Here is a 27,850-nt window from a genome sequence, read left to right as displayed (position 1 = left end):
TCAGGATGTAAAATCTAGTTTCTTCTCTTCACAGGGTTTCTTGCTTCCTGCTGAATTCAAATTTCACTGGCAGCTTGTCTATTAGAGAAACTATGGGACACTGAGTGGGTGGCTGGAAATGCTGCAGTGACAGAAAGACTCCTGAGACAGCTGGACAGAACTGTTGCTTCAAAGCTGTGGCCGCATGCTTGTGTTAAAGGAAACAAATAGCTTTACCTCCCTGCAGGGTTGCAATTATTTTACCTTTGTATTTTGGTGCTGGTGTAGGTGCTGGAATACTACTTCTCATTTTGGTTTAGCAAAGCAGAAAAGTTACTGGGAAACTAGAAATCATCATAATGGTTACTATGAGTGATGCCTTAGGATTTTTATATATTTGTAGATTTTTATATAGCTGTATAGTTTCTCACACTTGAGGTAGTAACTAACAGTTTCTAACAGTTTCTCACAGTTTGTGCCACATTTCTGAATTTCTGTTTAACTGTCTTTTCAATGGACAAGACAGCAACAAGGACATCGTGTTTGGGACACAGGCACTTGGACCGGAATAGCAAGACATATTGTAGTCAATACAAGACAGAAGACCACAAACCCTTGGAGGAGCTTCAAGAGGGCAGTTCTGAGGGTGGTACCAGGATGGTACTGGGGCAGAAGGTCCTCAGGTTGGACAAACCCACTAGATCTGGCAATTAAGTAGTGTTATTAATTTGTAAGAAGCTTATACTGTGCATGCACCTGTATACTCTGTGCACCTGAAAGCTTTCATTAAAGAACTGCTTTCTACTTTATCTATACTAATATTGTCTTGAAAGTTTTTTACCTCAATTTTAGGCAACAGGAGGATGAAAGAACTGGAAAAGTAATCATTTATAAAACTCAGGCTTGAAGATGGATGTAAAAGCAGTCTTGATCATGGTGTATTAATACCTACACTGGACCAGAAATCTTCTAACAATGGGATTTTTGATTTATCAGTAAATGATGTAAGAGGATTCAATGGATGGAAAACTGAACCTAAGAAATTAGTACCACAGATAAGTCACATTTAAATGAGAACGGTGACTATGGGAACAATTTAAAAATTATTTGATGGATGCTTGATCACTGTTTAATCAAAACTAAATGCTTTCTGAAGGCATTGTTCTAGTTCTGTTATCCTAAATAGTTGATGGTGGCCTTAACATATAAAATATTCATATTTGAATTTTCCTGTTAAGCAACAGTGCTATCATTTAACTTGGTTTTGCTACTAAATCTGAAAACAAACCAGGTACATAGTTTCTCTGGAGGAGAATTGCCTTTTTGTTTTCTCTGCTTAAAACAAAGTTTACAAATATAATTTATGCTCAGTCCATAAGGGATTTTCCCCCTTTATGAGCTGATAAAATGTACCAGCTTGCATTGCAAGATACTAGGTTAAGCATCAGTCTTTTTGACATAAAGTCAAACTGAATTTCTGCTGAATAATTTGTTTGAAAATTAAATCCAATTAGCTTAAATTGGTCATTCCAGACTAACAGAGCAATAAAGGGCACTGTGTTGATGTGTTTGACCCTGATGTCCCAGTCATGTCAAAACATGTATGCACTGTAATTCCAGCTTAATTCATATCACACAGTGCCCTCCCAAATGCTGTGCTCAGAACAAATGATAAAAGGGCTGTCGGTATTACAAACATCAGAAGTCTTTCTGATCTAAAGCAGAAAATTATTTCTGAATTTTGAATTGACAGAGTATTAAAAGTTGTTTTGACCTGTAGAGTATGACTGTCACCAAAATCAGTTCAGTCAGGTTTTTATTTAACTGAGGGGGCTTTAATGTTCAAACGTTGCCCAAAGAATGAAAGTAAAAACACCATTAAGAAAAGGATGGAATTCTACAGTTCCAATCCTGAAGCAAGCATAGAATCAGAAGAAATAAATTACACGTAGCTCCTATTTTCCCAAATTGGGCATTATCCTTCAGATAATAATGCAGGCAGTCAAACTGGTATATGGCAAACTGTGTTACTGGAGAGGATGTAGCTGCTCAGGAGTGGTGGCCCCAGTACAATTGCACTGACACTATACATGAAATCAAAAGAAAAGATGAAAGGCCATATTTGATTCTTTGATTGCCCTCTCTGTACAATTGCAAAACCTAAGAAGAATTTTAAAGGAGAAATAAAGATCTACACTCAAGATTAGGCCACATCTTTCTTTAAAGTTGTATTTTGTTATGTATATTAGTAACACTACTTTAACATCATACAGATTTTCATATGAGACTTTCAAAAGGCAGTTTCCATTCCATTCCATTTTGAAGGGGTTATATTTTATTTTTTGTTTGTTTGTGTTTGTTTTGTTATTTGTGTTGCAAGTATCTATTTTGCTGAACCAATTATGCATTTGTATTTTTAAAAAAACATTTACATTGGAATTTTTCATATTAGTTTCTAATGTAAAATCTAGTTTTGAGAACCAAATCTGGAGATGTTTGTCTGCATGTGAAGGGAAAGGTAACACAGATAAGTGAAACAAAAGCAGAGAGGGAGAAAAACTGAACAAAACAGAATAAACCAAACCTCTCAGACTAGAACTGTGTTTCGTGGTCTTAGCATAATCTGGAGTCATAAATCATAAATTGTGGGCAAAAATCTTGTTGGTATTGAAGGTGCAGTGAAGCAAATGTGAAAACTCACTAAGCTAGAGTATGGAAATTTACTAAAGCACCTGAGGTGTGCAAAGGGTGGAGTCATCACGTTGCAGTGTACCACTCAGACTTCTTCATCCCAAGCCTGTTATCTTTCATCTGGCAATACATAGGCAGGGTAGAAAGCAGAAATGTTCAGTGTACACCTGTGTCACCGGATTTATTGGAACAGTCGTTATCTAGATCACGTCATTACATATTTCATTTCCTGACTACATCACGGAGCAACAAGAAATAAATGTATTTTAGGGTATCTTCAGGAGTAGCGAAGTTGCAAAGCATTATGATAAATATAGGAAAAATAATCACTAAACAGCTCTGTCTTGTCATTAAAAGGCAATGTGAGAGCAGGCACACACCTGCGCAGAGAACCACGTGGAATGCTCTGAGTGACAGTCTGTGTCACAGCTTGGGCTCTCATCCTCGCAAGTGCTCTCCTTGCCATGAGCTCACTGGAAGCCACCATGTCCCTCCTGGAGCTATTACCCTTCAGCCCAGGCTACCTGAACTCCATCCTGGGGAGTGCTACAGCTACAAAATGCCAAAGATAGGATGCAATGGAGGGGAAAACCCTGTGAGCACTGCCAGTGCCGTGACTTCCCATCTGCGAGGCTTTGCCACACCTCCCACCTCGTGTGCTGACCTGTGGCACTCTGCTGCTCACCCACTTGGCACCACTGTTACTTCTCTGAACTTTCTGTTTAAATAAAAACCAAACCAAACCAACAAAATGAACCCATGAAATCAGGAAAAGCCTTTCAGGCTTTGCAAGCGAGATGATGCAGCACACAATGAGGAGTCAGCTCGCCCAGTGCTGTGGTGGGACAGAGGGCTCAAGGCTCTGCTGCCACTGGGTCACCCTTCTCCAAAGGCGACCGCTGCTGAGGGTTTTGGCCTCAGAGTGCCGCTGCACACAGACACAGACTGCTGCTGAGCCCAGGTCTGGGCTCCTCAGCGCGAGACATGAAGCTCCCCGAACAGGTCCAGCACAGACTGACAAAGATGGTTGAAGGATGGGACCATCTCTCTTACAGGGAAGGGCTGAGGGAGCTGGGCCTGTTCAGTCTGGAGAAGAGACGACTGAGAGGGGATGTCATTAATGTTCCGAAGTATCTGAAGGGGCCAAGACACTGGAGCCAGGCTCTGATCAGTGGGGCCAGGCAATGGGACAAGAGACTGGGGACAGGCAGAAACTGATGCACAGGAAGTTCCGCCGGAACATGAGGAAGAACTTTACTTTGCGGGTGACTGAACACTGCGACAGACTGGCCAGACAAGTTGTGGAGTCTCCCTCGCTGGAGATACCAGGAACCGGCTGGACGCGATCCTGTGCCACGTGCTCTGAGATGAGCCTTTGGAGAGGCTGTACCAGATGCCCCACCGTGGCCCTTCCAACCAGCCCGTCCCGTCGAGCGATCCCGCGGCGCTGCGGGGCCGCAGGGCGGGCGCTGTCGCTGCCACGTGAGCGCGGGGCGGCCCCGCCGGGCGGCCCGGGCGCATTTTGACCCCGCGCCGTGCCCGTACGGCGTGTGCGGCACAGCGGGCCATGGAGCGCGGCGGGGACGCGGCCGTGTGGCGGCTCCGCTCCAGCGCCGCGCAGCGCGGCCGCCGCCAGCCCCCGCCAAGGCAGGACGGCGACGGCGGAGCGGGCGGCAAGAAGCGCGGCGGGCCGAGGCGGCGGGCGCTGCTGCCGCTGCCCGAGGCGCGGGGGGCGCCGCTGGTGCTGCTGTACCTGCTGGCGCTGCGGGCGCTGGCGCAGCTGTCGCACCGGCAGCTCCTGAGTCGCCCGTCCGACGCCGGGCCCCCGGACTTCCGCGCCGCCCGCGCCAGGTACGGCCGCGCCGGGGCAGGGCGGGCGGGGCTCGGCCTGGGACGGGGCTCGGCCTGGGACGGGGCTCGGCCTGGGACGGGGCTCGGCCTGGGACGGGGCTCGGGCCGGGTCACGGCTAGGGGTGCGCTGGGGCACTCGCCGGGAAGGACTCACAGGGAGAGGCTTCAGCCCCTGCAAAGGTGCTGCCTCTGGCCGAGGGAGCCATGCGTGCTCCGTAGCTTAGTTCGGGTCCTGCACGGTGCTCAGCTGCTGCAAAAGCTGCCCTGCAGGTTTTCAGGTGGTGTGTCACCGAAACGTCGGGAAGAACAAAACTTTGTAACGCTGTGATTCCGATATTAGAGAATTTATGCCAGGTGTAAGTCTTGACAAAAATGTGCTTGTTCAGCCATCCGGGGGAGGGCATGTGTGCATATATAGAACCACAGTAAAGTCTTTAGCTGCTCCATTCACCCTTTTGTTTCATTTTGGATTGATTTGTTAAAACCAGAAAACCAGTAGTTTGATTTAATATCATGATAGATAAGGAGTCCATAGCGATCCCTGACATCTTATCTAGTTACTGTCCAATTGGCTCTAGTCTCTTCAGCTTACCTTGAGTTTTGAAATAGAACAATGTACAAAACTGCTACAGTTGTAGATAACATTACTAAGTGTTGAACTTGTTGATGCTGAATTTTTAATTTATGTCTTACAGGGAATATCTTGACAACATAACAGCAATTGGGCCCAGAACAGTTGGAAGTCCCGAAAATGAAGTTCTTGCAGTTAACTACCTCTTAGAACAAATTAGGGGAATAGCAAGAGAAAGTACAGATGCTCACAGGATATCTGTAGACATACAGAGGCCCACGGGCTCCTTCAGCATTGACTTTTTAGGAGGTTTTACTAGTTACTATGCAAACATAACCAATGTCATAGTGAAGCTGGAACCTCGAAATGGAGCCGAGCATGCAGTGTTATCCAATTGTCACTTTGATTCCGTACCAAATACCCCGGGTAGGTCCATGTGTTCATCCTGCATTTCTCTGTGTTACGTGAGCTGCAGAGCTTGGCTCCTGGTTTTCTCCTATGAAGCAGCTGTATTAGAACACAGCATGTGTCAGCTGGTCTACTTGATCTCAGTGAGATTCCTTGTTTGGGGTGACAGGTTGATCCTGTTAAACTCGGGATTTCACTCTCAGTTTCTGGTAGGCAGCAAATTACAGATGCTATATTTAGATTTCTAGAAAGTTTAGTTATATCTGCTTTTCTTGTAATTCACTGCTTATGCATGTAGTTCATGTGCTACTTCCACCTGTTCTTCAGGTCTTTTTGTGCTTCTCTACTGATTTAATCCTGGCTTTGCTTTCACAGGATGCTTAGTGCTAGCGACTCTATCCATCCCCCCAACCTGTCTGTGTTTTCACCTCCCTTTGATGGTATCTCAGATTTTGAGTCAGATGTGCTTAAGCTATGCCTTTTTTTTCCTTTCTGCATTCAAATCTTCTGCCTGAAAAGACTGTAGTAATTAAAGGTTAGGGTACTGTTGCATTCGTAGTGTGTACAGCTCTTGCTACTGTTTCACTGTCACTGTTGCCTACTTTCCTACTCTCATTTCTCTACATTCTTATAAATTCTAGTTCTGTTAAATAATTATTGCAGCAAGGGTGTAACAAGCTATGTATGGTCATGGTTTTAACAGTGCCAGGAAGGTAGGGATCTAAAGATTGCACAAAATCTGTTGTAACACTGAGCCACAGGGTGTGTGCCTGTTACTGCAGTTGAAAAACAGTCAGACATCTCGATCACCAATAGTGCAGCTTTTACTGGAGTTTCTTTGTTTATACCCCACACAATATTTTATTTTTGGGGGGAGGAAACCTTCTACTCCATAGCACATGCAAATGGTCTTCATTATTGAGAAAACAGTTGAGTATTAGCTAGAGAAACCAAACACTTGCTATACTCCTCCTGCCTTTTTTCTGTCAAAAATAGTTTACAGAACTTCTCTTTCTCCTCAGCTATATTTGGGTGACAGGAGTTTCCAAATTAAGCTTAATAGCTGCATAATTATTATATATACTCTGTGATTTAGGAACTGCAGAGAGTCTAATTACTGTACGTATAGTCTGTATGTGTCTGCCTAGACTTAGAATATTTCACAAGCATAATACTGGGATTATCGAAAACTGTCTTTAAATTGATGCCCTGTGGAAATTGTGCATCCATTCCTGTGGGTTGTAAGACAGGATTATGTCTACATCAATTAATTTCTTTACAGTTACTCAGTAAAGTATTTCAACAATCTTGCACAGAAGTGGCAGAAAATATTAGTGATCTGTATAGGATTTTACAGAAGTCTGTGGAGAAGCTAGAAACCAGCCTGTGTGCTTGTCCTTAATCACAAAGCAGCCTCGCCCTTTACAACAGTGAGGAGCAACTTTGCCTTTCATTTTCTTACTGTGCCAGTTGCACATAACCTAATGGAGAACGTTTTGTTTTCTGTTCTCCTGTATTTCTCTTAATTACTTGCTTACAGGACTTTTTTCATTACCAGAAGGGTGGATCTTTAACCATAATCTGCATGACTTAATGATCAGTGAGTAGTATATTTGAAAATCAGATAATGAAATACAATCTGCTGTTGGTACTTATGCATACAAGGTGAGTGAAGGAAAACTCAATAAGCCATCAGTGTAAGAAAGCTTTGTTCCTTGTGAAGGAAAGTAATTAACTGTGAGTTCTAAAACATGTCTTTGTTCTAATGGTACTAATTTTCAGTTTATATGGGCCATTTAATTATTTTCTAATAAACTTAAAAGGCAGAAACATCCTTGAAATTATCATTACAGACATAATTGATAGTGTGGTTTCCTTAAGTTCCTGATACTTGCCATAAAATCTGTCTTAACCCCCTGTCAGTTTTGCTATGTATGAAGTGTCTGAGGATCCTGCTTTCTCCATGAGCTTGTGTAATAGTCTGTGGCTACATGGCTGCTTTTATGAGATGTAAGTTTGTGTATCTGTTGAAGTCAGCAACTTTTGCTTTTCTTACCTACAGTGAAGCAGCTAAATGACTAATCCCACTGGAAACTGTACTTATTTGTCTGCTGAGTTTTCAATATAGCATGTTATTTAAAAGAACTCAGCGTGTCTTAAAGTAGACTACTGATAGGACTATAAGGGCCCCTTCCAGCTGAGAATATTCTGTTACATTCTGTGAAATTAACGAAAATCTTTGATAATCAGGACTTTAAACCAGGTACGTGGGTGGATCTTTTTGAAAAGCTTCTGGCATTGCTTTCTGAGAAAATAAAATAGAGAATGGTGTATTGGAAGGATTCTGAAATTTTGTATTCAATTCAATAAGCTAAGGCTAAAATTTAGACTGATATTTATGTTTGTATCAGGAATATGTGCCCTTTTCATGGACAGTGCAGATGTGTCTAAGTTTTTGCCTAGTGACACACTGTGGTAATGGTGCCTTTTTTTAATGTAGAAATTGAACATTTTTAGCAGCTAAGGAGCATGTGGCAATAGCAGGGTGAGGCCTGACCTCACTGTTGTCGTCATCTTGGTGCGGGGCAGTATCACACATGCAACCCAGGCCTGAAGGAAGGAGGTTTAACTTCTCTGTTTTCTCCCAAATTTTATTTATTGGACCAGGGTAGTGTGGTGTTACAGGTTGCACCAAATTGAGGGAAATGGGAAAATGGGAGACTTTGGCTAAAAGACAGATAGTTAATCAAGATTAAAGAAAAAACTGGCAGAGAGGAGGGTTAGGGTGCTGTACACAGGTTACCAGCCAGACCAGAAAATATACTAAAGCTTGACATAGTTATAGTGCTGTTAGATTAAGTGACTGAAATAGCATAAAGCTTTTTTATTCTCTTGTCTTGTTGCAAGTCTGTTATAAGCATTACTATTTTGCTGATTATTTTAAGGAGCCAGTGATGATGCTGTTAGCTGTGCAGTGATGCTTGAAATACTTAACACACTTTCCAAATCGTCGGAGTCCCTGCAGCATGCTGTCATATTCTTATTTAATGGTGCAGAAGAAAATATTTTGCAGGTGAGAATATGCCAGAATTATAAATTATACATAAAAGCTGTGTATTAAAACTTTTAACAAAGGAAAGAGTAACTGCAAATATGACTCATGTTTAATCTATTGAAGTGTTAGTTAAATAACAGTCTTAACATTCTGAGGAAAATGTGTATGATTTCAAAGGGGATAATGCACTTAAATTAAGAATATTGCCTACATTCCTTTTAATTATGAGACTTAGATTTTCTGCATCTGCTTGTGTTGTCTGGCTTGTCAAATCTTGAGTTATGTCTTCAGTTTCATCCAATCTTGAGTGATGAAAAATAACATTTAGCCTGGTCTGGGAGATATTTGACCTATTTTATTTCTGTTTTCCCATCAAGGCTAGTCATGGCTTCATTACACAACATGAGTGGGCCAAGTCAATCAGAGCTTTTATTAACCTGGAGGCAGCAGGTGTAGGAGGAAAAGAACTTGTTTTTCAAACAGGTATGAGCTTGCATTGTGTCCAGTTTCCACATAAGGATAATTTGATAATAAACAATGCAGACTTGAAGGGTATTGAAAATTACTTATCAACAAAAGACAGGGGAACCTCCATACCTTTTTCCCAACCCCATGCAGCAACCAAGTTGCTCTCAGTGTTTGGATACTTGTAGGCTAAAGCACTGCCACAGAAGTTGCCTCATCGCTGGGAAGCCTCTGTAGAACAGAGTAACAGAGGTTGTGTTTCCCTTTTATGTCAAGATAACAAGGAGAAAAACACTTGGATATCACATGTATCTTACATACTTAAAATTTCTCGTGTTCTTTTTCACATGAGTTCTTTCAAAATCTTTGCAGGGAGATGTTGCCATTAGAACTCCATCTACTGCTCAGGAAGCAGCAAAATTCTATGTTTTGTATGCTAGAGTTAAACTAATGATCCATCCTGTCTGCACTGCAGACTTTTCTGTACTGCTGGAGCTGCTTAGTTGTTTCTTTGCACTGATTGCCTCAAGGGAGAGACTTTTTCTAAACAACAGTATTTATGTGTGATACATACGTGATGGACTGGAAGCTCAGCTAAATGTTGTGACTTCTTTGGGAGAAAGAAGTTCTTTTTTGGGAGATGGCTTATCTGCTCTGCCGCTGAACACAAGGCAACAGTGGCTTGTTTCTTTTCCCAAAACTGTATTCTTTCTCTCAAGTATAAGTCATTCAGCCAACACAAATGTACTTCTTATGTACCCTGTGGAGCAGCAGGTTCCACCTGCAGGGAATTCCTTTGCGTTCTTTATTTGTTGCCATGAAGATGCATATCTTAACTGAAGTTCAAAAAGTATTTGCTGTGAACTTTCTGCTCAACTTTTGTTAGGGCCTGAGAACCCTTGGTTGGTACAAGCATACGTGGTTGCAGCCAAACATCCCTTTGCCTCTGTGGTGGCACAGGAAATATTTCAGAGTGGTATTATCCCAGCAGATACAGACTTCCGTATCTACAGGGATTTCGGCAATGTTCCAGGTACATTATTGAAAGAGATGTCCATGCACATGGAGTTTATAAAAGTGATACTGTTCTGTGGTTCACTATGTGAAGATCCTCAAATTTGGTTTGTCTTTCACACTGGTGGCAAATTTTCTTGATTTTTTTTCATAAGGTAAGAGCTTTTAGATTTAGTTTGTCATACTGTTTCTTAGGGATGGTTTTTTGAGACTGATGTTTTCCTGAAGGAAACTACATGGTAGGAAAGTTTCCCTGAAAATCAGGAAAATTTTCCAGGAAGCAACAGCACTCTGTTAAATATTCTGTTCTGAAACATTTTGGTACATGATGCTAGTAACCTGCTTGCAGGAATGAAATGTCTGTATCTAATGAATAAACCAAAATCATCTCTTTAAAAGATAGTGACTTAGTGGTTAATGCATTTCCATTACACCTGGGGTTTGGGTTCTTTTCACAATCAAATTCTAGACAGAAGTTTTTTTAGTTTTGCTAATCTGTTTACAGTTTGCTATCCATTCTGCAGTGAATGACCAGTGGGGAAAAAAATGTGAAATGTTCACACAATGTGAACACAATTCAAAGGACTGTAAACTTCTGTAAAATCTTTGCTTTCTGGGACAGATTGTCATGGAAGTCGCTTTCAAGAAAAGTGATATTTCTGAATTGCTTATCAGAAGAAAACATTTATTGTGGCATATTATCCTAAAGTATGCTTCCAGCCTGGAAATAAAATAGCTAATTTTGTACAATGTCTTCTTTATTTGTTCAGTCATACATGGACAGTAAATGAATTCTCACTGAACACTGTTGGTTTTTTTTCCCAGTGAAATAAAAATGAAATAATTGATTGAAAGATAATTTAAATAAAGATAAAAGAACTAGTTCATTCCTCTTTGTCCACTGGTAGAATTGAGGTCTAACTTGTCAAACCACTGCAAAATTGTGAGGATTCAGCTTGCAGATAGTAGCTTTTTGTCTGTGCAGCTGAGGAGGAGGTTGGAATACACTGAATGTATAACTAATATACCAGAATAACCTTTGGGTTTTGGTAGATATTTTTGTTTATTTGAATCAATTATTCGGACTTCTAAATTAAGAGTTTTCAGACTGGCTGTCTGAAAAACTGTTAACATGTTAGAAGTAAAAAGAACACACCTGACATTTTGAGGAGGTATTTCTACAATACTTCTTTTTGTTACTTTCCAGCGTAGATATTTATTGAAATTTTTCAAGTAAATATTTGCAAAGCACCTTATACATCTTTTCTGAAGCTGCTATGATTTGGAGCTTTCGTGTGTTTCTGTGGGTATGTACAGATATCATGTGAATTGGTACATTAGAAAGGATAGATATTTTAAAAATGTATTGAAACAGTTCTCTTTATAATACACTCAGAATCCTAGTTAATCTTCTTTTGACAAAGGAGACTATTTTGTTCATATTTAAGGACAATGATTGGGCTACAAAGTAGAGCAGCATTTTCTGTGAAATATATGTGAGGCTTTCACATGTTTGTTTTGGGGGTTTCGGATTACATAAATTTAAAAATGCTTTTTCTCTTTCTGTAGGAATAGATTTGGCTTTTATTGAAAATGGCTACATTTACCATACAAAATATGACACATCAGACAGAATTTTAACAGATTCCATTCAGAGAGCAGGTTGGTATTTTAAGAATCCAGTAATTTACTTAAGAGTAATGTTGTAGCTGCTTTTTCATTTTGCTGTAAGACTGCTATCACAAGAAATTAATAATTATAATGACACCTTTAGTATATGTTAGACATATTGTAAAGAATATAGAATTAAGTTAATATATGTCTTTTAAATACAGAGGAAATATGTTCGATCTACTTGGGAAGATAACCTTTATCAGCATCCAGTAATGTTAATTAGATTCCGTGGTTGTTTTCAAATCACAGTTACCATCCAGTCATTGATACCTGATTGTTCAGCATTCCGTGTTCCTTTTCTCTCACTAAGCCTCCTTATTGATTAATGTTTCTCATCAGAAGCTTATTGGTAAGTTGGTGGCATAGAGACTGATATGCCAACAGAGGTTTTTCTTTTAGAATGGATCTCATTGAAACTTACATGGTAGCTCACAGATTGAAAGCAAGATTTATTGTCTACAGCAGGTTGTGCTCATAGGGGGCTATTGACAGACTGCAGTAAAGAAAATGGCAGTACAACCTTTGATTTCCCAGGAAAAGCTAACATAATCCTCAGTATCCTAAATGCAGGATTTTGACCATTCCCTCTTTAAGCTTACAGAGAACCAACTTGAATGACCAGCATGAATAAAAGTTTTAAACACTTTCTTGCACTATTGCAGCTACAAGACAGAAGTAATACTTCTAAATTCCTGTTGGAAAGATGAGTTTACTGATCATGATTGTTATGTAGAACATCTCTTGCTAAACATAGCACAGATGAAAAAAAAAAAACCCTTTCATCCAGTAAGTGTTTTGCCAGGAGGTGAGGGTCAACACAAAGTACACAGACACCAACTTAAAAGCGTAAGCGCGTGAATTTACTGTAGTGCAAACCAGCAAAGAATTACAAAAAAAGCAAAGTGTTATGAAAGGGTAAGCTTAGCAATGCATCTAATCATTACTACAAAGTGTCTATAGTGATTAAGAAATACATCACCAATTATCCTGTTAAGACATTCCCATGATGCAGACCCACATGTCAGCTGGCAAGCCCCAGTCCCACATGGGGAACTGGGAAATCCTATGCAGTGTGTCCACTTGTAGGTGAGGTCACCATCCTTGCTGTGAAAGGGTCCAGCTTTTATATGGTTAAACAGACAGGCTTACATCACTTATTTAGTGCAGAAAATACCTGGCTTTCTTCTCTCCTCAGTTTTGACCCAAAGCCTAGCCAGGGCTTCAGAGGAAAATCAAAGAATCAATTGGAACCAACTGCTGTTGAAGAAAGTTAGATAGATTCATATCTAATAAGGCCAGCCAGCTACCCCCATGGCCTTGACTAGTCTCTAAATACAGAGATAGATATATTGGTAACAAATACACTAAGTGGAATTTTGGCTAATAAGCGGAGACATGGCTAAATACAACATGAGGTTGGAAGGTTCATCTAGATGTCAACTCTGGCTCAGGGCCTGTTGTTCAAGCCTCAGCACTTCAATAAGTACTTTTAGGGGTCAAGTAAAAGCCAAATGTACGTTGAGAGCAATTGTTCTCTTTTGATTACATGTGTTTTGGACGTGCTGTGGGAAAGGAAAAGGTGGTTAGTTCCCTGTAGGCTACAAAGGAAGATAGCCACCTTGTCTTCTACTTTACAGTCATGTAGGGAAAGAAAGGCAGATAATTCATATTAATTGAAACCTGGAGGGATCACTTAGTGGCAAGGAGAAGAGGGGGAAGATTAGAAAACTATAAAATCTTTTGTGGGTTAGCTTTGAAGTTCAGTGCTAAATATCAGAACCGAAGAAGGGCTTATGGGCTGAAAACCTGACTATTTACTTCGTTGCAGTGGTGTTCAAAGGCATGAAGCTTCCCACTATCTTCATTTTAGTGACAGCTGTATAGACTAACCCACAAAAACACTATGCTGTGTGTACTGTCAAATACCAGTTTGACAGTAATCAGTTGCATATTCATGTCTTTGTTGAAGATATTTCTATACAATTTTTATTTAAAAAATGCTGTGTGCTAATTTACTAACTCTGATGATTAGGTTGTGTATCTGCTTTTTTTAATAGGTGACAATATTCTAGCTGTCCTCAAATACCTAGCAACATCAGAAAAGTTGGCTAAATCTTTTGAGTATCGACATGGAAATGTTGTGTTCTTTGATATCCTCGGTTTATTTGTCCTGGCTTATCCTGCTCGTATTGGCACAATCATGAACTATATTACAGCAGCAGTTGCTTTTATTTACTTAAGCAAAAAAGTATTACAGTCAAAAACCAGAGGTAAGTCTTCAGGGTTTTTTTAAAAAACAATCACGTTACTCTTCAATGAATTGCAATTAGTAGGTGAAAAAGAGTAGCTGAAAAAGTATTCAGGCCATTATGGGATCTTTTTAGATACACTTCAGAAATAAATTTTAGGTTTGCAGCATGCCACAGGAGTTGTTTTGTGTTTACATCTCTCAACTTTAAATAATTATGATGATGACAGAACATGATAGCCCTAGATGTTTAACATTTGTGAATTCTGAATTTGTCTCTTATAATTTCATGAAAACTAAAATTAAATCTTTTAAATATCCGAAAATTGAAAAAGAAAGTATCTATTTTTTGTTTGTTAGTTCAGATAAGGCTTCAGAATCATTTTTCTTTAGCACCTGTCCATAGGCAGGAGAAAGTAAGAAAACAGCAAATGGGAAAAATGACAACAAAGCTTAATAAAGGTTGTAAATCAACTTAGAATCCTCTAGCTAGACCTTTTCAGGTAAGTGTAGGAACATACTTGTTTAAAAAAATCCCCAACAAACCAAAACACACCACCAGCACTTCGTCCTCAAAATCCAGAAAAAAAGGTTACAAGAAAAGCAGCTCCAAATTTTTAATTTGTTTTTTGAGATTCAAAAATGGTAGAGTGGCTCCACTGGTTCCCTAGTAAAAATTTTACTATCAGAAATATATTAAAATACACCAATATTCTGGGAATAAATCTTGCAGTGGAGAGGATGGCAAAAAGACATGCAAAGAAATACACTAAATGGTTTAGACCATGCTGTAAGAAGCCTTCAAAGTTGACTTCTCATGGAGTTTTATTTTTGGTCATTAAAGCTATTACATTATGGAATAATTAAAATTTTGATGATAGTCTGCAGTAGAATATATGGTTGCTGAATCCAACTTCTTTTTTCTTCCTCACAGCTATTCAAAACCTGAAGAAACTATTTACTGCATTCAGCTTAACACTGACGAGCTGGATTTGCACCCTGGTGGCAGTGCTTATAGTGGCAGTGTTTGTCTCTGTCATTGGACGGGCTCTGTCTTGGTACACCCATTTCTATGTCTCTGTGTCTCTCTATGGCAGTGCAGCTGCAGCTAAGCTTATTCTTGTGCATATGCTGGCCAAGAAGTTCTTCTACAAGGTAGGCTTCACTTTGTTGTTAATGTTGAAGGGCAATGTAATGTTAAATCTGTGGAAGACTTAATTTTTGAGTTGATTAAAAAGACACAAAAGTTTTGAGTATTTAAAATTTTACTGTAAAACCTGCTTCATCTAAATGTAGGGATTGCTCTACTAAATCAGGGAGGTAAGAGCTCTGTGATTTAAGGCAGCCTTGACCTTTAGAAGATGCTTCAGAAAAAAAGGAAAAGCCTAGTAGAATACAGTATAAGGTATTGTTTCTTTCCCTATTTGCACCTTCCCTTCTTGTCATGATACCAGTGATAAGAGAGCAGAACAACAGCTGGAGAATATAGTTCTTTTGATGCCTTTCAGTGTTCTTGATAATTACAGAATCTACACATCTACTCAAATGCTCTTTGAATCTTACAAGGTTCTTGCCTTTGAATGTACTTGTATGACAAGTTCCCTGTATTTAGTAACTTATTTTGGTACTGTGCCTCCTTATGTCTCTTTTATTATTTTAATGCTTTGTTTAATCTGATTTATCATTTACATTTGGTTGCAAAACTTGGAATTCTAGCTCTGTTTTACTGTCCTTTCATTATGCATGTCATTTTGGCATTGTTATTCATATTCATAAACCACTGAGCAAATAATGCAATTTTTTTTCAGATGGTTCATGAGAGAGCTTTTTTATCTGTCAGAATTTCTAACTCTGCCATGCCCTTTTCTAATACAGGAATATGAGCTGTATAGAGCTTTCTAAATGAAGCTGTAAAAATTTGAGCAGTCACTCTTCCCTCAAAGGCTCTGCAGAGGGATCTGGACAGGCTGGGTCGCTGGGCTGAGGTCAGTGGTGTGAGGTTCAACAAGGCCAAGTGTTGGGTCCTGCATGTGGGTCACAACAACCCCAGGCAGCACTACGGGCTGGGGGCAGAGTGGCTGGAAAGCTGCCCAGTGGAAAAGGACTGGGGGGTGCTGGTCAGTAGGGGCTGAACATGAGCCAGCAGCATGCCCAGGTGGCCAAGGTCACTGGCATTCCTGGCCTGTAACAGGAATAGTGTGGCCAGCAGAACCAGGGCAGGATCATCCCTTTGTAGTTGACACACTAGTGAGGCTGCATCTCAGATCTTGTGTCCAGTTTTGGTCCCATGTGTCCAAGAAGTTCATTCTGATGCTGGAGAAGGGCAACAGAGCCATGAAGGGTCAGGAGCATGAGCCTGATGAGTGGCTGAGGGAGCTGGAGTTGTTTAGCCTGGAGAAAAGGAGGCTCAGGGAAGGCTTTATCCCTCTCTACAACTACCTGAAAGGAGGTTGGGGCATGGTGAGATTGGCTTCTCCCAGCAATAGAACAAGAGGAAGTGGACTCAAGGTGTGTGAGGGAAAGTTCAGGTTGGGTATTAGGAGAAATTTTTCCATGGAAAGTACTATCAACTGTTGACACAAACTGCCTGGAGAAGGGGTTGAGTCACCATCACTGGAGGTATTTAAGAGATGTGTAGGTGTGGCACTTAAAGACATGATTTACTGATGGCCTGGACAGTGCCAGGTTAAGGTTGGACTGAAATGATCTTAAAGGTATTTTCCAACCTTAGTAATTATGGGATTCTTCTGATTTATAATTGTTTTGACCACAGCTGGAGATGGAGAAGAGCTGCTGGGTGTGTTCTTTTCTGAACTAGGTAAAGGCCCTTTAGACCCCTGCAAGGTTAGGTGAGGTTTTGATGTGTGTTACCTTTCCATTGCTGTCATTGATCATGGTTACTGTGTGTCTACCTGTTCTGCTTAGTATTTGTTTTTATGGGCTAACCATTGCAATTTGACTTGCATAATAATTTGATAATTATAGCTGATAAAAATCCTATATGTTCAGATGATAGTTTAATGGTTTTGTATTAAAAACAAATAGGGCCTTGAGGTATCTAATAGAAGATGACACTTCCAGGGTAGAAGTTGACTACTCAGGCATGCTAGGTTGAGGTTTTGGGTGAGGTAATATTTAGACATTCAGCTTGCTGTTACTTATCGTGGAGATTTGTATGAGCTTTTGACAAGGAAATTTAGAAAGCCTTTGTTGTCAGCCAAATCCAGCTTCATACAAATGTTTGAAAAAGCTTTGAGAATTTAGTGAGATTTGATTGTATGGAAGTTCTGAGTGGATGCATCATGTCTTTCTCTGGATGTGGTTTTTGTTTTTTTCATTTTTTGGGAACGAGCAGGTTGAACTGGTACATGGATATTACCAAGTATATGTATGTGGGATTGACCCTTTGTGGAAAATGTGAGCCTTTTTTAAAATGTTTTGTAATCTTTTGGATGAGCTGGCTGGTACTTTCACTAACTGTTTAGACATTCCAGCCTCTGGATCTACTTCATGCCTACTGATTACCAGATCATCACATCAGCCATCTCGAAATCGCAAGTCTTGCATGCTGCAGCTTGCACTACATTGCACAATTTAGGCTGCCTCTATAACTTGCATTTTACTTAGAGTGGCATAAAAATTTTGGCATCCTGTGTCTTCCTTGGCTATCACAAGCAATGCCTGTTCATGACTGAACAACTTGTAAATTAATAAACTTTCTCTTTTGAAATAGGTTTAGCAACTCATATGTGTCTTCACCCCCCTCCTTTTTTTTCTTTTCACCCCTAAACTGAACTAGGTGCTTTCTGATAACCATTGTTCATGGAAGCAGCCCTTCATGCTGCTACCAGGATTTGCAATTAGGACTCTTGCAAACACTCTTAACATTGCCTGTGTAACTTGAAAAACCCAAACCAAACAAAAGAAAACTCCAAGCGAAAGCAAACCACATTTTTGATGTTTTGATGGTTAAACTTCCTTTTTTTTTGTTTTTAAAACATATCTGGTATTACCTCACTTGTGCATGTCTTGTACTCAAAACAAACAACATATTTTAAAAAGCAAGCTTCTGAAGAGACAGCTTTTGGCATGACCTATAAAGGCACCAGCGTAATATTTGTGCACTGGTAACAGTGCTTTATAAGAAGTCTGTTAACAGCTGCTGTTCAAAAACAAGTCTAGATTCTCAGGAGGTGTAGATAACTTTTTCACAGAGACGTGGTATGTAACTCTTTAATATACTCTGTTTCTATGTTTTTTATAAAAAGGCCCTCTTTGCCTTTGTACTAGAAACACTGTCCTTGTGTACTCTTTGTATTGTCATTCATACGCTCCCTTCCTCCCTCTGCCTCAGTCTAGGTAATACTTTTCAAGCTATGTCAGTAGATTTAAAAGAGTAATAAAAAACCTATACTGTCATGTGTAACTCTTAAATGGCAAGAGAATGCTGAGATAATGCTTGTCAAATTGTTAACAGGAAAGCAATTACAGGCAAGAAATAAGGATTTTTCTATGTGTTCTGATGAGATGGGATTCATGTAATGTGCTCAGTAATGAAGTGTATTTGCTTTTTTTGTTACAGAATATGAATGAGCAGTACCTGGGAGATATTTTTTTTGATGCCTCGTTGATGATTTGGTCTGTAGCATTAGCTGTTATGACTCAGATGGGCCTTTGTTCAGCATTTATTTGTACATTATGGGTAGCATTTCCTTTACTCACTAAGCTGATGACCCACAAGGAATTCAGCCAAAAAGGTATGAGTTTTGACGGGCAGAGGTTGTATTTCAAAAGCTCTCTTATTTACACATCTGCTCTCTTATTTAAGCAAAAGAAATCCCAAGTGTTGATTTGAATAGTTAAATTAATTACGTCACATTTTTGTAACAAGAAAAAATGTTCTTGAACTAAAGACAGTTTGAAAGTTTGAGAAAATGTAAAAAAAAATAAACTGAAAAACATCATGCGTCTCAGGCTAAAAGAATAATATTTGTTTTTTTGAAAAAGGGATCAGATATTTTAATGGACTGTAAAGCTTTTTAAAAAATACTGTAATGTTTAAAGAATGTTTAGGACAGAAGATGTTTAAATTTTTTTGTAATACTAGAACAGTTTTGTGTGTGGTGATTTTGAAAGTTATATTGGCATTGGCCATACAAAATGAGATTTCCTTTCTATATCCATGTGAGGGATGAGGACCAGTATTGTGTATTGGGCCTTACAGCAATTGTATGGATATATCAGTAAAGCTGTGTGTTTGTGTTCTTTTAAGCTTTTATGTACTTTTGTCTTTTTTGTTCTGTCCCCTAAAGGTGCCACAATGAAGTTTATTATGATGTACATGCTGGGGATGTTTGTTCCCTATCTGTATATGCTGTATCTTAGTTGGACTGTATTTGAAATGTTTACACCTGTCATGGGACGAAGTGGTTCAGAAATTCCACCAGACATGGTATTAGCAGGATTTATTGTCATCTTCACTATGATTCTGTCATCCTATTTTGTAAGTAAAATTTGTCAATGTTGTTTAATCTTTCCCTAAAGTTTAGTCTAAGTTTTTCTTAATTAATGCTAGAAGTTAATGATAATTTGGCAGTATCTTGGATCTTACAGTAAAGTTCTTGAAAACATGTCAAAGATTCTGTGTTTTCTCTTAGTCAAAGAAAGGTCATTGAAGCAGGGCCTACATTGCCTACATAGGATGATGTAGTAAAGATTGGTGTAAAATATGAAATATGATGGTGAATTTTGAGCAGGCATTTATTTTAGGTATGGTTTGTGGCTGAACAAACATATACATATACAATACTTCAAAAAGAATTCTCAGTTTTGGGGTTTTTTTTCCTGCTGCCATAGAACCTAGAAAGGTTCTAGGTTATTTTTGTTATTGTTAGCAGATGTTTCAAAAATAGAAAATTTTTGGAAGCTCCAGGAAGTACTCGCTTTTTCCCTCTTGGCTTGAAATACTGAGATTGCAAAGAATATCTTGTGTCAGGGGATACTTTCAATTATGTTCTTTTAATGTACTTTCTTGAATTTTAGTATTATACAAGTAGTGTCTTACTTCTTAAGTCTTGCAGTTTTATAATTGGGCTGTTTTTTCTATTCTCTAGGTTAACTTCATTTACCTTGTCAAAAGTACAAAAACAACGCTAGTAACTTTAACTACTGTGTTTGTAGTCACTCTCATTCTTGTTTGTAGTGGAATCTTCTTTCCTTACAGTTCTGATGCAGCTAATCCAAAACCTAAGCGAGTCTTTCTACAGGTAAGAAAAGCTTTGCATGTTGTATTGTCTCTGTTGGTTGCAAGAATGTTCAGTTTCTTCAAAGCTTAACTTCCACCACCTCCTCCACCCCAGAAAAGCAACCTTCCCTTTCTTTTTTGATTTGGAAGTCCTAATGAGTATTGCTGCATTTGAAAGAGTTACTATTGTTTCCCCTGTTCAGTGTAAGGGTTTAGTTCATCTGTGTCAGAAGAGCAGGATATTGTAGGGGCTTTTAAGTAGGAGAGTTGAGTGAATGGTGGTAATGTAAAAAGTGAACATCGCAGTAGGTGAGCTAATACTTACAGTCATCTTCTAAATGTGTTTTCATGGTTTGTTTTTGATCTGAGTAATTCTTGTATTTATATTCATAAATGCTTAAATATATGTTCAGTGCATACTGAAAATGCAGTAGACCTTAAGAATGAACACAGAGGATATTTCAGAATCACCTCTGACTCTTGCAAACTCTCCAGACTCCATCATATTTCTGTGTTTTATTTTGATTTTCTTTTTTCCTTCTAGCACACAAGCAGAAGATTTCACGATCTAGATGGAAATGTGGTTAAAAGTGACGCTGGTATATGGATTAATGGATTTGATTATAATGGAATATCTCACATAACTCCCCATGTACCTGAAATTAATGAGACTATTAGAACTCCTTGTGAGGAGCAGGCTCCCTTCTGTGGCCTTCCCTGGATTCTGCCAGTGCATTTCATGTTCCGGTTGGTGTGAACTCTGCTTCACTTGAGCACTTAACTGCAAAGCACATTGGTCGTTCATGCAATTTCACTTACGTAAGGGAAGGAAAAGTAAGGCTAATCTTGGACTAAAAGTAAATAATCCTTCCTCTTCAGAAGACAAACTTCTGCCTAGGTGCAGTGTCTTCTGACAGAGTCTCTGCAAGGGATTGCTGAGTCTGCTGCAGGAGCTGTAGAAGTTGATTTGTGGAAAACTGATGTAAGCACCAATGGAGAAAAAGGTGAAGAGGGGCCTTCTACAAAGCAGTTGTGAGCAGGAGTATGTGTCTCTCCTCTCTTCTTGCCCCCTTCACCCCAGCTGGCAGCAGAGGATGTCTAGAGTGGCAGGTCTCACAGCAGAAAACCAACTGCTATGACTGTTTCTTATACCCCAAGAATCTTATGAGCAAAAAAAAAATAGCAGTTTGAAGGTGCAATTATTCTTATTTGTTTTGTAAATTAAGGTAGATGAAGGCAATGAGTGAATACATTGCTGAGTATTTTATTTCTAACACACCCTTTAAATATTTGTCTGGCCACAAGCTGTTGATTTTACCTGCCTTCTGTTACAATCAATAGCTTTTGAATATTTAATTTAGTAGCAGCACAGACATACTACACAGAAACTTCTTGCTTTCTGGTATTTAGTACATGAGGGTGTTTCACTGAGAATAACTTGAAACCATTTTTTTTTGTCTACAGGAAAAACTGGTATCTCCCTGCTCCAGAAATTATGCCAAAAAGCCCCATTCAGTTTAAAGTTCTGTCCAAACAGCTGATGCCATGGAACTCTGTGAGGTTAAGCTTTGAAGTATCTGGTGAGTGGCTGAAGCTTCTGGTTTAGGATTTGTGTTTATTTTTATGCCCGTAATAGGCCAGGCTTTGAATCCAGTACTGCAAGTCTTAGTGCTGTTCCCAAGATAGTAAGTTTTGTGAGATTAGATTAATTAATTTAGTTGCCTAACACATCAGAAACTGTGGGTGTTGTGTTGCAGCTGATAGTGTTGTCTATCTTGAGTAAGTCGTGATTGTTTTACAGCAGGTCCTTTCTAGAAGTCCATTTTATATCTTCCTATTAGTATATATAATGTGCGTACATATAGACACACACACATATGTATACACACATAGAGATATGTATATATACACACACACATATGCATACACACATAGAGATATATATTTACACACACACACATATATATACACTAGAGGACCGTATTACATTTATGTTAGATATAGTCTTATATTCCTCTGCTACATCATCTCATTTATCTCAGTGCTGAGGAAGAATTGAAGCTTTTTCTGTAACAAAGACAGTTGTATCGTGCTTTGAAAGACATGAGTAGTAAAACACATGTAACATGCTGTTATATAGGAAAACAGATGGTTGTTCTGCCTCTACCTGCTGATGCAGCCAGACTTGTATCTCCATCTCTGCAGGCCCAAGTCACATGTCTCTGTACGTTCGGCCGCACGAAGGGTCGGCTCTGTCCAGGTGGTCTCTTGGGGATGGCACACCTGTTGCTAGCTTAGGAGGAGATTACTTCGTGTTTTACTCCCACGGGCTGCAGGCTGCACCCTGGCACTTCTGGGTAGAGCTGACGGTGAGTATGTCACTGGAAATCCAGTGATGATCCACCCTCTTGTCACCATTGCTGCATTCCTATGTGAAAAGTGTCATAGTAACTTCTGAAGCTTCATGTTATTTGATAGATCTCAATTCGAGTTTCCCCTTTTTACTTTGTCAGCTCTATATATCAGCTCACATACTTTCGCAATGAGTAGTCCACTAACTTGTCAAAGAGAAGAGTATTTTCCTTGTCTCCATGGTTTTAGGTCATAAGTTTGGATTTCTCCAATCTTAATCTCATAGTTTTTGAAGTTTTATCTTTACTACTGTTACTTCAGAGGTTTTTTTTCCTTTTATGAGTAGTTTCATTTTCACATAACTTGTTTGCTTGGCTCTGGGAAATTACAAAGAGTCCTTAGTGGAAAATTTACCTGTCTTGAATCTGGGGAGAGTTTCCTAAGTTTTCTTTTACATTACTTTCAATTGGAAGGAAGGCTTCCAGCATTGCTGTTTCATTGGGATTTATGATCTGTCCACAAGCCCCTTAACTTGCCACTTAATAACTCCTTGCAGATTTGTATGTAGATTTAACAGTGTCTTATTCTTTGAGTAAATATTACAAGAATCTTTGAATGTTCAGAAAGACCCTTGTTCCTTCCTGCATCAGGCAGTCTAAACACTTGCCAAATAATCCTCTGGGGGTACTCAATAAAGGCAGACAGGAGTCTGGAGTGTGACAAACATTGCAAGACTGATAGTGGCAGAGTGTGCAGAGAAGGCTGTACGTCCTCAGGATTTGCAGTAGAAGGATCAGTATAATGTGTTGAAGTCCATATCTTGATTTGTCAGCAAAACAGACAGATACAAACACTGAAGCTGAAGCATTTGAAAGCTGTGTAACATGTCAGAGGCTCTGGGATCTAAGTATCTGCCTGGCAGTTTATTTAAAATTGAACTCGTCCTGTAATCAGACTAGTATGTTGAACATAGGAAGTATTGTAACATTTAGGACAAAAAGGCTGCAGGATGAAGTTCATTGCATAGATACTGTCTGCAGAAAAGTGATCTTGCATTTCAAAGCCATAAACAATCGTAAAGCCTGTGTTGTCCTTTTCTCACTTTCAGGCCCCAGAAAAACACTCTGATGGAATAGTCTCCCTTGCCATAGCAGCACATTACTTTTTTGGGGAAGATCAAAAGTCACCTCAACTTCATGCCTTACTGGAGAGGTTTCCAAACTGGACGTTTTCTTCTGGTTGGTCCTGCACTTACGACCTTTTTGTCTTTTGACAGTAGTGCTGCAGGGCCAACAAGGTTATCTCTGACGCAGAATGCTGTTGTGGCTAGCACTTTTTAACAAGATGCCAGAGACTTCAACAAGAATTTAAAGTACTGCAGCAGTTGGTGTTTCTTGGCAGTTTGACTGTTTAAAGACTACTGCTCTCTTGGGGATATATAATGGTACTCATGTCAGTGTGAATGCAATTCACCTTTGTTCTTCCACTGAAGTGGCAGTTTGGCTAGTGGGTTTCTTAAAATGAAAACTTGAGGAGGTATTAGAAAAATACATAGTGGTAATTGTAATGGAAAGACTGTATGGAATTATTTTAATGCTATGTGAAATGTAAATGTACTTCACATCTATGTGGAGTATCTCCTGCCAATCCTATCCGTCCTATTCAAGTCAGAACTTGAGCTAAACCTGCTTGTTCCCTTGTGGCGGGGACAGAGCTGGCAAAGTCCTAAACATTACTTTAGTCATTGAATGAAGTCAAAGTCACTGAAAGCTGTGGTGCTTGTGCAGGTTGCATTCCCAGTTTTTGGCAAAAGCACAGTAAGTCTTACAGTGGAATGTGGTAACTATCTATCTGTCCGTCCATTCATCCAAATTACATGTTTCTGTTAAAGAACTTACTTCCTACTCCTGTCTCTTCAGCATTACAGCTTGAGTCGGTAAGTTCAACCTAACTGTCATCTTGTGTGTTTGTTCCTGTTAGGATCATTCACTATCAGCACATGACCATGTGACTTGCTCTCTTGTATGTAAGAGTGCTAAGTCCTCACTCCTTTAAATGGATGTCTTAAAATTAATCTACTCTAATTTCAAGTTACCCTCCAATTTATTAGAATTGGCTAATTTTGGTATCTCCTTTGGAGAGACTTTTGGTGACAGTATTGCATTTTGCTAATACATTGAACTGTTTCTTAAAATAAGATTTGCTTTCCTTAAGGAAAAGTACCTAAGAGAGTAATCTTAAAAAGATATCTAATATCTCTGGATTGCTCTTATTTTCACAGGATGGGTTTTATAAATTACTGTGAGTGTTTTAGAGTATCTTCCAATTTTAATTGACAAGCTTTGAAATCATAAGCTACTGACCTCTTTTTTTATACTACCAGATTTTTTGGTTACTCTGCTGATTAATAGTTAATAGTAATTTCTGAAATTCAAAGAACTCTGTGTATCTGAAGAAACTTCATGCTTTTTTCCAAACTATATATAAAACATTTGGCTACATCAATAGCACACTACAAATTTTACAGTGTTTTATTCATCTCATGAATATTACCTAATGTCATGCAAAGCAGATTTTGTGCATGTATTGTCATGTCAAGTGAAAACATGATAGTACTAGTAAGTTTGCAGGGCACATGAAAGAAAATTCTGACATGGTGATTTGTGTGAGCTGTGGTGCATAACAACTCTCCAATCGGGTATTTTTCCTTCAAATTGTTCTGTAATTGTGCATGGTAGCAGCAACAACCAGTGTCATGTGTTGCAAGGGACATTCACAAAGACTGTCAACTGACTCATGGACTAGGGTAAGAGGTTCAATTACTGTAATCATAATGAACTGGCCATTAGTATCTTAAAGCCAGTGGGTTTCTGCATTAACGTGCATTAATCATCACTTACTTACTTGATTGTATCTGATTTGAAACTACAATCCATATATTATTGAAAAGTGCTATTAGTGATTTGAAGATTTGAGTTACAAACTAAGACTTGTGTCTTGAATCTCAGCAAATGTACTGTACTCTAGCTGATGGACAGCTAATTAACTAAAGCTGCACTGGTATTTACTGTCTTCCTCAGTTTTCATTTTTGTGTTTTGCTTCTGATTTAAAGCTTTGAAAAAGTGCTGTATGAAGAATTCATACTGGGAGCCAAAAAGACAAAAATGCCTCTTGGCAATTTCTGAAACTTCAGTGAAGCAGTAACTTTTGCTGTCTCAGGATTTAACCCTTCTTAAATAATTTAATTATGAGGTATGTCTGATTTGTTGCAAATTTCTTTGTAAATAAAAGCAAAACTCAACTGGTGAAACTTGATTTTTAGCACAACTAAAGGCATATTTGAGTTGTCTTTATTCATCACACTAATGTTTTATTTGAGCTTGGGTTAGAAATACTGCTAAGTGATGCTAGACAGCTGGAGTTGGAGCTGTGTGGAAGATAAGCATGGGCAAGGAATGTAAGAATCATCTGAGTTGAGACAAGTTAAAATGGGGGCCCTGGCTGGTTTCCTGGAGGAGGTGGTTGGTTCTTGAAACAGAATGTGAAATGGAAGAGTCACTGGTAGTAAAGCAAAGTATTCTTTGCAAAACTGATTTACAGTTGATTGCAAATAGAAAAACAGGATGGAAAATTTTGCTGGTTCTGTGTCTGTTTTCCCGTTCAGTACAAGCAGACTAGTCTTCTGCTACTGTGGTTTATTATTTCTTCATAAAAAAGCATTGTGTGTCTTACTCTGTGAAGTGTATAAAGTGCAAGCAGCTAGTAATTTTAAGGATAGAAAGGCAGGGAATAGAAAAATTGTATATTCTTAGTGAGGTCAGTAAACAGACAGCTGATTAGAATTTCCCTGTGTTCATCTGAAACAATTTTTATATCCACAGCTTTTTCTGAATTGCTTTACTCTTGTGTTCTTCCCTGACTTTTGGTAGCTTTGAAAATCTATTATGTTCTCTATGCACATATACATTTCTGAAGCTGTCTGAGTGCTAAGCATTTTATCAGTTTAAGCAAAGGAGGCCTCTACAGTTTGTGGTTATACAGTCTAATTCATCATTAAAGCATGTCACCATACCTTGAAGATTGCCTGTCAAGTCTAAGTATGCATTTGCAAAAGGAAAGTGTTGGGATAGAAGCATGAACAGGAGAATTTCAGCTATCATACACTGAGTGGGGCTGTTCAGTCTTGGTAGGACCCGTTTTTAATGTCTGTAGGTTGGGTTGCAAGCCTGCTTGAAAAACACTAATCAAAAAGACAAGATCTAACAAGTCTGTACAGAGCTAATTGTAGCATATGGGACAGAGCTAACGAAGCTCAGTAACGAAGCTGCTCAGTACTTTTTCCCTTGAGGGCTAAACCTAATCTGATTTTTGGTAATTACCTGGAAGGAGCCTGCAGAATGACCCACCTTAGAACTTGATACGCAGTCTTGGAGAAGAATGATAAGAAGACATGCAAGATCAGTAAACCTTTCTGTCACAAAACCGTCATTGGTGTTAATTTACGTCACTGTGACTTCCATTTTGAAGACAGAACATGCAATCTGAATCATCATGAAAATCCATTTCAGTCTTGGATAAATTGGTCCTAGAAATCAGCCAGTCTTCCTGTTCACTGCAGAGGAGATTCGGTTGGGCTGCAGCACTTAATGCTTATGTCAAAGCCATGGGTGTAGCTTGAGAACATGCCAAGCATAAAGCTGAATGCGGAGCAGGAAGTACAAGCTAGTTTAGGGAGATCTAGTCACTGCTACCTCAATTTCAAGCAGGGTCAATGGCACTAGCCACTAACAAAAGGGGTTTTCAAGAATTTGGTTTCAGAATGCTGCAAGAATCTCTCTTAAAGCAGTTAATCTGAAAAGGAACAATGCTTTCAGTCTGTTCTGAGACTGAAACAAATACAAGCTTCCAAGCCAGTTGGTATACAGGTGCATTTAAGTAACCATGTATGGTTTATCCAGGGAAGCTGTTTGGGTTTTTGGGTGCCTTGTATCTGCTGTTTGGGGCGGTCCCGTAGTGTAATGGTGAGCACTCCAGACCCTGGATCACAAGGTCATGAGTTCAAGTCTCAGTGGAGACTGTACCGGGCAGTTCAAGCCTCCCTGCCATCCCATCCCGTCACATCTCGGATGCTCAGCAGGGTCAGCCCCGGTCAGTACCGAGTGCTGTGACAGTCCCGAGGACTTCCCTGTCACTGTCCAAGCTCGCTCGGCTGTGGCAGATGGACCTCAGGACTGAAACGGTGGGGCCAGTTCTGCACACGCTGAGCCTCACCTGAAAAACATCCACTGTGCAGGCTG

The 27,850-nt window shown here is 39.4% G+C and overlaps 1 protein-coding gene across 2 annotated transcripts; it reads left to right on the top strand.

The window, feature by feature from the left end:
- The first annotated feature begins 3,975 nt into the window (after positions 1-3,975).
- ERMP1 (endoplasmic reticulum metallopeptidase 1) lies at positions 3,976-25,868 on the top strand. Of its 2 annotated transcripts, XM_071580467.1 has the most exons (15): positions 3,978-4,521; positions 5,217-5,518; positions 8,446-8,573; positions 8,933-9,038; positions 9,907-10,053; positions 11,604-11,696; positions 13,766-13,978; positions 14,891-15,111; positions 18,539-18,713; positions 19,269-19,459; positions 20,070-20,222; positions 20,745-20,947; positions 21,665-21,780; positions 22,406-22,569; positions 23,661-25,868. In XM_071580467.1, the coding sequence occupies exons 1-15, from the start codon at positions 4,238-4,240 to the stop codon at positions 23,823-23,825; spliced, it is 2,661 nt and encodes an 886-aa protein (XP_071436568.1). In that variant the 5' UTR covers positions 3,978-4,237; the 3' UTR covers positions 23,826-25,868. The 2 variants fall into 2 exon arrangements, with proteins under 2 accessions (XP_071436569.1, XP_071436568.1); XM_071580468.1 differs by lacking the exon at positions 9,907-10,053 and having other exon boundaries at positions 3,976-4,521.
- Positions 25,869-27,850: the final 1,982 nt, after the last annotated feature.

The sequence above is a fragment of the Pithys albifrons genome, chromosome Z (assembly GCF_047495875.1).
Source record: "Pithys albifrons albifrons isolate INPA30051 chromosome Z, PitAlb_v1, whole genome shotgun sequence".
Classification (NCBI taxonomy): domain Eukaryota; kingdom Metazoa; phylum Chordata; class Aves; order Passeriformes; family Thamnophilidae; genus Pithys; species Pithys albifrons.
Note: the sequence above shows the minus strand (reverse complement) of the source record. Positions and strands in the feature narration are given on the sequence as shown.